Genomic DNA, 12,267 nt, shown 5'->3' with positions numbered 1-12,267 from the left:
AAATTTTCTTAATTAAATAAATAATATAAAAAACGGTGTGATGTTGGTTTTGTGCACTAGACATGCGAACACATGTCCAGAACATATTAAGGGGGAGCCCAAAAAGAAAAGAAAAGAAAAAGTCCCAGAAAAAGGGGCCCCACAAACCGTGTGAAGGCGTAACATGAAAAGGGAGGGAGGGCATTTCAGTGATTGGCGCAGGATTAATAGCTCGCCTTAACCGTCTCAGCAATGATTTACTTATTAGCGACAGCGTGTATATATATATATATATATGTATACCTCACCTCTCCTTCACCTTCCCTCTCTCTTCCAAATCTCTGTGAGCTATTTATATCAATTCTTGCTTGTCAGAAAAATTTCATTCTCTCCCTTTTTCTCTCTCTGGCCTGTTCTTTCCTAAACAAAATTGGTCTTGATCTGTAGAAATTTGGTAAGTTAATTTGATCCTCTGTTCCTTTTTTTGAGCACAACTAAATGGATTTCTGTGTTGTTTGGAGCTATCTGTGATCTGGGTTTTTCTCAGTTTTGTTAGATCTGTTTTCAACAATGTGGAAAATTTTCATGATATTTATTTGCTTAAATTTAATTACAGACATTTGCTTAATGTGATCCGGTTGTTTGATTCACTCTTATCTCCATGGGAATAGAATTGGGATATGGTTGTAGAAATCAGATCTATATGTGGGTTTTGAGAAATATTTTTAAGTATGGGTTTTGTGAGCAGTGCATGGATCTGGTGGTTGTTTTTGGTTCTGGAGAATGTGTGGATCTGTTAACTTTAATGAACGTTGTGTTATTTATTTTGGTCCGTTTAGTTGCTTGGAAAGAGAGGAAGCTAAAAAGACTAATTGAAGCCTTACATCACATGCATGTTCTGTTGTTAAGATTCTTAGAGGCTGATGAGAATCAATTTTTTTCAGCAATTAATTATACAAGGTCTAGGGAGTTAATTTGTTTTGTTCTTTTCTTTTCTTTTCTTTTTTTTGGTATTGTACGTGTAAGAAAAATGTGTTATTCCATTTCAGTTTTGGTTACTATGCAACCAAATGGAGATGGGTAGTCTCCTCGCATCTTCAATTTGTGTTATCAATGAAGCTTTCAGTAATTCTTATGTTGGTTATTTTTAAAATGATAGCAGGGCTACTTGTTATGGGATCTATTGCTTTTTGATTTGTCTGTTTATTTGCTATAAAACTTTACATGTATCATGGTTCTGAAATGAATTTAGTTATTTTTAATATTTCTTATGTAGACATTGCTTTAAGATGGCTGCCTATACCCCTAAGAACATCCTCATCACTGGGGCTGCCGGGTTCATTGCATCCCATGTTGCCAACCGACTGATCCGTAACTACCCTGACTACAAGATTGTCGTGCTTGACAAGCTTGATTATTGCTCAAATCTGAAAAACCTCCTACCCTCAAAATCATCTCCTAATTTCAAGTTTGTGAAGGGGGATATTGGTAGTGCTGACCTTGTCAACTTCCTCTTAATCACTGAGTCTATTGACACTATAATGCACTTTGCTGCCCAGACCCATGTTGACAACTCATTTGGCAACAGCTTTGAGTTTACCAAGAACAATATCTATGGTACCCATGTCCTTTTGGAAGCCTGCAAGGTCACTGGTCAGATCAGGAGGTTCATCCATGTGAGTACGGATGAGGTCTATGGGGAGACAGATGAGGATGCAGTTGTGGGAAACCATGAGGCTTCTCAACTCCTCCCAACAAACCCATATTCTGCCACAAAAGCTGGAGCAGAAATGCTTGTTATGGCATATGGTAGGTCATATGGGTTGCCTGTGATAACAACTCGTGGGAATAACGTGTATGGACCCAATCAGTTTCCTGAAAAATTAATTCCAAAGTTCATCCTCTTGGCCATGCAAGGGAAACCTCTTCCAATTCATGGTGATGGTTCTAATGTGAGGAGTTATTTGTATTGTGAGGATGTTGCTGAGGCTTTCGAAGTCATTCTTCATAAGGGAGAGGTTGGTCATGTGTACAATATCGGGACAAAGAAGGAAAGGAGAGTTATTGATGTGGCCAAAGATATATGCAGGCTTTTCTCGATGGACCCAGAGAAAAGCATCAAGTTTGTGGAGAACAGACCATTTAATGACCAGAGGTACTTTCTAGATGATCAGAAGCTGACAATCTTGGGGTGGTCAGAGCAAACTACGTGGGACGAGGGGCTGAGAAAGACTATGGAGTGGTATATTAACAATCCTGATTGGTGGGGCGATGTCTCTGGGGCACTGCTTCCTCATCCAAGAATGCTGATGATGCCAGGTGGGATTGAGAGACACTTTGATGGGTCTGAAGAGGGCAAATCTGCATCTTATGTCTCAAATAATACCCGGATGCTGGTTCCACCTTCCAAAAGCATTGGCTCTCCTCGAAAACATTCCCTGAAGTTCTTGATCTATGGTAGGACTGGTTGGCTTGGTGGTCTGCTTGGGAAGATATGCGAGAAACAAGGGATTTCATTCGAATATGGAAGAGGGCGTCTAGAGGATCGATCATCGCTCTTGGCAGATATTCAGAATGTGAAGCCAACCCATGTTTTCAATGCTGCTGGTGTGACTGGTAGACCCAATGTAGATTGGTGTGAGTCTCACAAAACTGAAACAATTCGTGCAAATGTTGCTGGAACCTTAACCTTAGCAGATGTTTGCCGAGAGCATGGGCTATTGATGATGAATTTTGCTACAGGATGCATATTTGAGTATGATGCTGCACATCCTGAGGGTTCTGGCATTGGCTTTAAAGAGGAAGATAAACCCAATTTCATTGGTTCTTTCTATTCCAAAACCAAGGCTATGGTAATTTATTCATAATCATTGTCTCTATTTCTATATTCTTTATGAGATTATGCATTTGTTCTAACAGGTTCTCTCTGATTTTTCAACCAGGTCGAGGAGCTGTTGAAAGAATATGACAATGTCTGCACCCTCAGAGTTCGGATGCCAATATCTTCTGANAATGCACGGGATAGTCTATATCATATCATCATATCATGTATCATATCATCATATATATATACTAATATAATAAACGTTGAGCTTAAAAGCCGTGGTTGTGACGAGTGGCTACACCAAATTGCAAAATTTTTTAGATTTAAAAAAATATATATAATTTTTTTGTTCTTATCTTCTTCTCCTATAATTTCTAAGTTGATAAAAATATTAATTTAATTACAATCGAAACTCTTCATCTAATCTTTTTTTTTATTTAAATTATATTATCACGTGTAACAAAAAACAACATAGTACACGTAAAATTTAATATATATATATATATATGTGCAACAATCTTTATCTGATCCTTTATTTTTATTTGAATTATACTACTACGTGTAAAAAATTGGTTGCGCCAAGTGGCTATACCAAATTGCAAAAAAAAATTTAGATTTAAAAAAAAAATATAATTTTTTTGTTCTTATCTTCTTCTCCTATAATTTCTAAGTTGATAAAAATATTCACAGCAGTAATATGGAAGCATAAACAATGATAAAATAGATGATAAAGAAGAAAATAACAAAATAGATATATTCAAAATATGGTTAAAACGAAGTATGGAATATGAAAACAAAAACTAATAAAATCTTACTTGAATAAAACTTTTGTCTTTGATAAACTTGAAAACAAACTTCTGTCTTTGATACAAGCTTTGAAAATAAAACTGTCTGAAGAGTTACAAGATTACAAAGTAAAACTGTCTTAAAAGAGTTACAAGATTACAAAAGGGAATAGAGTACAAAAGTCTTTTTGAGAGAGGGAGAGGGAAGGCTATTACAAAGTCTTTCTAAAGGCTTTCTCAAACTTGGAACTAAAAGGCTTGGAATCTTAGAAGCTTGGAATATGAGAAGCTTGGATTCTGTCTTCGTAGTCCGTCTCTTTTATAGATGCAATGAACCATGGTAAATTAACTCGTGGGGGGGGGGGGGGGAGGGGCTTTGTGTTTAACAAAAACAATTTTAAGAAAAACAACTAAGGAACAATTCAAACTAAAATATTGAAATCAATCAAAAAGACAAACCTTGGTTTAAGTCAACATCTACCATCGAAATTTTAAAACTGATCATCAATGCAAGTATATATCAATTCACACTTTGAATATTCACCGTTAGAACTATTTTCCTATCTCTCTCCTTATTTGCAGTTAATTCGAAAACAAGCGATCTAATTAACCCTAACTACTAAACAACCCAAGACAAGTGCTAAAAGTTTAATCTAACAACAGTCTTAAGAATTAGAAATATTTATGAAGCTAAACAACACAAGCACAAGCGGTTGCATTTAATTTAGTCAAGCATTCTTCTTAACATTTAAAGGTTTCTGATGTAGCAAATCATCAAATCTTGGTTGCTTCATAAATTAGAGGGATAAAAAAATTAGGGATTTGATATCTAACTTAGCAGTAGATTGCAACGAATAATAAACTAGTAGGCCTCCTAGTAATTAAACGAGACAATCATGAAAATAGGCATAGAAGAACATCCGATACTCAAAGCATAAATTGAATAATAAAAATAAATTAAATCTCACAGTTTTATTGATTCCGAGACTTCTGTTTCCTTCAACCAATTATCAAAGTTTAGCCACGCAGGGCCATGCTGAAACTTGAAGGAGAAGTTAGAGAAGAGGGGAGAGAGAGGCATCTGTGAAGTCTGATTTTTCCTCCCCCTTTCAGAAGCCTACAAAATCTCCTAAAAATATTCTAAATAATAATATCCAAATCTAACTAATTAAGGAAAATATTAAAAATAAAATAAAGTCCTAATATAACTAGGAAAGTGGTGTTTTCAGTTGGAATTTTCGTGCACTAGATCTGGAAGCTTCCAAAAATAAATTGTATCAGATTCGCGTATTAGAATTGCAGGTTAAGGAATGTTCTACAACGTCAGCAGTGCAGGTGCAGCAACTTCAAGCCCAATTTCGTCCTTGATGCATCCAGTATTTCTCAAAACTCAATGAAAGTTGTAGAGCTTTTTCTTGGAGTTCCATAGCATTTTGAATCATCTCAATCAGAGCTTGGATGAGAGAGTTATGCCCAGATTACGAAGCGATGTCAAAACTGTCCAGAATAGCCCAATTAGCTTCGTTTTGCACTTAACGCCTCCATTTGCATCCTAAATCAAAATATAATAGTAATGAGTACATTTAGGCACCAAATGAGTGTAGAAGACTAAACATTAAGGGAGAAAAATATGACATTTTGCATTCTCATCAAATTCCCCCACACTTACCTTTTGCTCGTCCTCGGGCAAAACTCAAATTCACTTTCCCAAAAACACCAAGGTTGCAATGCCATCAGCAAAGAACAACCAAGCTCTTCAAAACTCATAACATATCATGAACAAACATTCCTAAACAACTTACAATTACTTGGTAAGCATTTTCAATTGAAAATGGAGTAAACTAAATACGTAGACCCTCATGAGAAATAAACACTTGACTCTCATGTGTTTGAAGGGTATGTGTTTCACTCAAATTCATTCAAATGGAAATGATTTACCATAAACTTGTATATATTCTCATTCTCCACCACTGGGACCACATGCATAACATTAATCATAAGGACTTTTCAAGGGTTGTAACAGGGTTTAGGATTAAGGTGGGAAATATTTAGGAATTGTAGCTTAAAAGCCATCAAAACTAGTGGAGCAAAAATGAATCAACTAAAACCAATCACTCCATTCAACAGCTTCCACATTTGTGGATATCACTTATAAACAAACCCCTTTCTTGGAATTTTAGGAGGAATTATGAATATGGATAGTTTGTAACATTAAAAGCAATTTCTTGCATCACTTCCTTTCTTCTTCTTCTTCTTTTTTACTCAAAATTACATCAATAATGGAACTCACGAATTGAGAATGAAAACATGTTCCATTTCACTAGTCATAGCCATACCACAAATCCAGACACCCCCACACTTATTTCTTGCACACTCATACATATCATAATGATGAACAATGTTCCACTAGCTCTGCGGCTTGGGTAAAGGCATTGTTCTTCAGGTTTAAAACTTGTAACGTGAGTTCACAATAAACAAAAAAAACCAATAAAGCTCAAAGGGGTTCAACAAAGGGAAAAATTGATTACAAGGTAGGCTATTTGGCTTATGTAACTTATAACAAAGAGGACCTTAATCATGTTCATGCATTCACGTGTCAATATGACCTTGAAGAGAATCAAGGCAAGTTCTAGAGAAACAAATCCATGGAAGAATATTTTACATGAAAGAATAATGAGACTGATATGGATGTGTTAGTCTAAAGACTCAAAATCTCACAAGCTTTTGTCTACTAAATTTAGTCACTACCATTCTCAAGGAAAATAACTAGGCTAATTAATTCTAAGTTGGAAGATTACTTATTCAATCATGTTATGAATTTTTCAAGCTTAATTTGCTCATGACATACATAACTAGAAATCGTTGAAAGCCACAAAAACAAAGAGCAAAACTCTTTTTATTTATTATTTTTTTATATAAATTTAAACTAATTAAAAACACAACCTAAATCCCTTCCCCTACACTTAAAACTTACATTGTCCCCAATGTAAGGTAAAATGCAAAGAAAAGGCAAAAATATAAATGCGAAAATAAGAAGAAGAAAAAGAACGAACTCCCTTTGGGTTGTCTCTCAAGCAGCGCTTTTGTATGATCGGTAAGACAATTCAAAAGATAAGAGTGACAATTATATTCATCTTTTGTATACTTATCTATTTTTTCTTGATATAGAATATATTCTTCCTCACTCATCTCATTGGTAGGAACTTTTGACGGATTCTTGTCAGTGAGGATGTAGGAGACTTTGAGAAGGCTCAAGTAGAAGAGGACCTTTCCTTTCCACCTCTTGAAGTGGACTCCCTTAAAGCGAAAGGGCTTATTGAGATCTCCAGCAGGCTCATTTGGTTTCTCTTGTGTAGGCTCCATGTGGGAATCTCCTTAAAATTGTTGGTGCAAACACAATAATAATGGAAACAACACAAAGAGAAACTGAATAATATGTTGAATATTATTAATTTGAAGAGATAAACACAACACTATTTGGACTGAGGTGCGGGACTCACTCTCTTTAAGGAGATTCAAGCCCTTGGTTGGCTAATCTTTGTAACCGGTGCAGACCTTTTTTGACTTGTCTCCCCCAAGATACAACAGCCCAACAAATGTTATATGGCTAGAACAGCTTCTACACAAAGTGTTCAAGCCCAAAGCTCCACCAGAAGAATACCTTTCTTTGGCCCGAAATCTCTCAAGTATTTAGAAATATTATTGAATTCACTCTCTCACACAATACTGTTTGCTTTTAACTATTTCTCTTCATTCACTCTTGATATGAAATTAGTTTATAGCATAGCCATATATATAGTCTTCCAACCTTTCACATAACCTACATGTTATTTATTAATTTAGAAAAATTCTCTTAATTTATTTAATCTAACCTCCATACAAGTAACTCTTTCTTTAACAAATTATATCTCATATCTTTATTCATCTTCAGTTATTTTTAGTTTCAACAAATTTAATTTAAAATGTACTAACAACTTGTAACCAAACACAATCATCCATATCTATCTTCTTTTCATTCTTAGATCTGTTGCCCAGATCAAAGGATGCCAACAGCCTGACAACGGGTTTCCAAAATAGTAAGGAACATTTAACAAAACTAAAGTACAAACCATTTGGGAGAGAAATTTTTTCAATGGTTGAATGCTGGTAAATCCAATTCCAAACCATGACTAATACCAGTATACCACCCATGAAACCAGTGGAGCACTAATCCTCAAGATGTGTACTATTGCAGCTGTGCTTGTTTTATTTATTTATTTAAATTATAGAACTTGAGATTGCAAGATTAATTATTTAGATTTTGAATTGGTTTAATTATTAAGAAAAAAGTGGAAAAGTGGACAACCTATGACCACTCTTGGTGAGAAGCCATGAGAAACAAAGAAAGTGGACAACGTTGAACACTATTATAAGAGAAAAAGTGGACAACATTTGAACACTTTTAGTGAGATGCAATGAGAAAGTGTATAATGTTGTCCAAGTTTTAAGAGAAAAAAATAGACAACATTTTAAGAGAGAAAGTGGACAATTTTAGCTATTTTTGATGAGAAGCCCTGAGAAACTGAACAATTTTGTCCACTTCGAAGAGAAAAAGTGTACAACATTTAACCACTTTTATTGAGACCCAATTGCAAAGGGCAAATGAGGTAATTTACACGCTAGCATTAGTGAGGGAAAGAATATAATAAGTTGACATGTATTACAAACAATATTGCAAACTAGCATCTCGAATTTTATAGGCTTGATTTCCACTTGCTGATTTGGTAGTTTAATGCCACATGGATCTCGAGTCTTATAGACTCAAGTTCTAAAAAGCAAAACCGCGTCTTTAAGACTCGATTTTTGTAGGGCAAAATAAACACATATCACACTCCTCAATAACTCACTGCACACTCTCACCCATAACAGTCTTGGCCTCCTCACACTCCTCACTGTCTCACTCACCCATAACACCCACACTTCTCACACCATATTGCCTCTCTCTGTCACTGCTTCTCACTCTCAACAAATTTACATCTCAAGTAAGGATTTGGGTTTTATTGTCATTGCAGTTGGGTATTATCTGTTGTTAGGTGTGGGTTAAAGACTTTGAATATTTATTTGGTAGATACTTAACATAACTTTAGGTAAGATACCATGATATTGTGAATATATACAACTTTGTTTTGTTAGTGTAAATATTTTTTACTATTTATTTCCATGGTTTTTGTTAGCAAAATTCATTCATCATTTGCTCTTATCAAGAATGTGTTTTTATCATGATCTTACAAGGATTTTGGCTTTTTTTTTCCCTTCTTTTTTTGTATTGGGTACGAAATGGGTAGTAAAAGTCATGCCCTTTGAATGAATTGTAATGAAATAGATATGTAATTCATGCCCTTTGAATGTGTAATGAAATGGCTTTTTTTTTTTTTTTTTTTTTTTTTTGTATTGGGCATGAAATGGGTGTATAACTAGATAAAATGTTGTATACTTTTATAAGGATTTTTTTTTGGTATTGGATATGAAATGGGTAGTCTTAGCATGACCGAAAAAGGATCTGGGTATGAAATAGGTAGTCTTATCAGAACTAATTCAAAGACATTTTTTTTTTCTAACGTACGAATGTGTAATGAAATTCATGCCCTTTGAATGAATTAGAATTTGTATTTTGAGTAGAGAAAAAGTTGTATACTTTGACTAGATAAAATGTTTTGTAACTAACATAATACACTTGACTCTAACAGGTTTATAATGACTGTAATTGATATATCATATATCACGGTAGGCCGCTTAACAATGCCAATGTGAACAAGGGATTGTCATTTGAAGGGTTGGGTATAAAGTCCTATTATACTCAAATTGATCGTAGGTTGAAGACCCTTGATGAATTAAAGATGATAGTTATGAAAGAATTGTGTGTAAATCCTGCTGTGCACAACATACAAATTACTTATTGTTCTCCACATGAAGTCCTCAAGCATTGAATTAATTACAAATATATGGCGATAGAAGTAGACAAACATGTAAAGATCATGTTTGACAAGATGGAGAGAATAACCCAAATAAGTGCTATTGAGTTGTACAAAAAGTTAGAGTCGCATGCAAAAGTTGGTGTCGAGGAAATCCAACAAACAACCACAAGTTTACATGTTATAGTTCCAGATGCTCAATATGAGTATTTTACATATGTAGATATGTAGAGGATGATAATGAAGATGATGATGATGATGACAACAACGATAATGATGACTATGTTGATAAGATTGCCATTAATGGTGAAGATTTTGTCGATAGAGATGAGTATGAAGAGAGGATTGAACGAGGGGACTTTGAGAGAGACATTGATGAAGATATTTGACCATAGTGAAACTAATGCAGAAAATGTTATTAGTGTCCAAAATATTACGAACACAATTCTTGCCTACACACCTCCTGCTTTGCCATTCTCTGCAAATATTTGGGCAAATATGGTTAATCTTTCAAATATTGAGATACCATTTGTGTCTTCTTGAAAAAAGGGGATGAATTTTAGCAAAGGGTTGACTTTTCTAATAAAGTGGAGGTGAAGTGTGCTTTAAAAATTTATGCCCTCAAGGAAAACAAACATTTTGCGATCAGTAGGTCGATGAAGGTCAAACTTTGTGCGAAATGCATGGATGAGTAATGCAAGTGGTATGTCGCGGCAGTCATAAAGCTCAAACTGACTATGATGGTCACCGTGTATGTGGGTCCTCACACGTGTGTACCGATTGGATTGCAAAATGATGGTAGAATGATGGATTCTAAATTTTATTGCATCAGACAACCTTAAGAAGTTAGGCAAGGATTACACGACCTCAATTACGCATCTCAGTTCTATGATGGAGTCGAAATATGATGGCCACAAGCCTTCTTACTAAAAGGTATGAGATGCGAAACAAAAGGCGACGATTAGGAAGATATTTGGGAATTGGGAAAAGTCTTATCAAAGGTTGCAAAAGTTGCTAATGTATAACACAATGAATATCATGAAAATACTTACTTAAATGCAAGTGGAGCTTTTGGTGCTGGGCCATAATCAAATCCAGGTGGGGCTTTATCTTCGGGCATAATAATAGGAACCTCGCCTATGCCCAATACTGGACCAACTACATCGCCCCACTAATATGCCTTGCCTCTTTATGGCTTACTCGACACAACTCTTTGTACAACCATGCCAAGCAAGCACTACCCCAACTATATTGTGGCGGATCTCGGAGGTTCCGCAGGAACTCCAAGAATGTCAAATGCACCCTATCTCATGACTTGTCCATGAAAATGGTATCCCCTAGTAGCGCTAAAATATAGCATCGGGCGTGCTGATGTATATGAATTTCCGTTGCATTGTCAGGCAGTGAGTTTGCAATGTGTTGAAGAAGCCGACTGATGAGAATTCTTTGTCCCACCAAATTTTTTATTCATTCTACGAAACTTGAAAACTAAGCAACTCTTGACACAAAATGCTCCAGCCTCCCCCTCCAATCGGCCCAACCAAGACCTCACCATCTATAGGAGGTCCCAAAATAACCTCCACATCTTGTAAAGTGATTGACATCTCACCATGTGGAAGATGGAATGTATAGGTCTCCGGCCGCCATAGCTAAACTAAGGCCAATATTAGACCATGATCTATCTCTCTGGACAGGGGCCTATACAATCCTTCTAAACCCACCAACTTGATAATATCAATCACCTGATTGTCCAGCATCAATATTTTTCCATCTCCTTAGAGCGACCATGGCAATCAAGTGCCCCAGGTCTCACAAAATCGATAAAAATTAAGCGGTTGTTAGAACTAGATATACAACTTTGAAAGAACTTGCTAAAAGTCAAAGAGAACATAAAAATTAAAACAGTTGTTAGAACTAAATATTTCACCTCACCATTCCAAATATCGGTTGATCGATGATCTCGTTGTTGCGTCAGCACTGAGGCATCAATGAGACCAGGGCGCACGATCTCTAGTTCCTCATCGATCCGAGGATCCATACTGCAAATAGTGCTAGTGTGAGATCATATAAACACATTGTAACATTTATGATCGATGATTTTACAAAGTAAGGAGAATGTCTGAAAAGATGAAAGACTTATTACATCAATTTAAAGAGATGTACTCTTATGTAGAGGAAAAATGGTTAAGGTGGGAACTCAATATGCAAAATACTAAACACTTTTGTAAGGAGAAATCTTGTGTGCCTTGATTACAAGTTACTCGAGTTGTGTTTGATATATTAAATAAAGCATGACTTACATTTTATGATAGTTGTTCTGAATTCTATTTTCAGTCAAGTTACCCGGATTCTTCCATGCAAAATAATAAGATTCAAGTTGCAAGCATCTAATTTATTTCGCACGGCAGTTGGGCAGTTGTAACTCATGAAATTCATATTAATGTTTACTATATTAGGGACCAAAAAGGCATTTTAGCACATCAATGCAGACATTTTTTTATTTTAAAAATTTTATTCATACAACACAATGAAGCAACAAATATTCAAAAACTAGCATCACTAGCTGTAGACCTACCTTATCAGGCAACAAACTGCTTCTATACATTCAAGATTCAAACACAGAGAAGAGAATTCTCCACAAGGAACATAAAACTTAGCTTTGAATAGATTCTTTTTATGTTCCTTCAACTCTTGAACTATATTCTCAAGTTAGTTTTTGCAATTCAAA

The 12,267-nt window shown here is 35.4% G+C and overlaps 1 protein-coding gene across 1 annotated transcript; it reads left to right on the top strand.

The window, feature by feature from the left end:
- The first annotated feature begins 244 nt into the window (after positions 1 to 244).
- LOC111999181 (trifunctional UDP-glucose 4,6-dehydratase/UDP-4-keto-6-deoxy-D-glucose 3,5-epimerase/UDP-4-keto-L-rhamnose-reductase RHM1) lies at positions 245 to 9,928 on the top strand. The gene is made up of 4 exons (XM_024031300.2): positions 245 to 433; positions 1,256 to 2,831; positions 2,922 to 3,003; positions 9,771 to 9,928. Exons 2-4 carry the CDS (start codon positions 1,269 to 1,271, stop codon positions 9,926 to 9,928), a joined length of 1,803 nt encoding a protein of 600 aa, XP_023887068.2. The 5' UTR covers positions 245 to 433; positions 1,256 to 1,268.
- The last annotated feature ends 2,339 nt before the right edge of the window (positions 9,929 to 12,267 follow it).

This window comes from Quercus suber, unplaced genomic scaffold (assembly GCF_002906115.3).
Source record: "Quercus suber isolate HL8 unplaced genomic scaffold, Cork oak 2.0 scaffold_571, whole genome shotgun sequence".
Taxonomy (NCBI): Eukaryota; Viridiplantae; Streptophyta; class Magnoliopsida; order Fagales; family Fagaceae; genus Quercus; species Quercus suber.
This window is presented reverse-complemented; position numbering and strand designations above follow the sequence as displayed.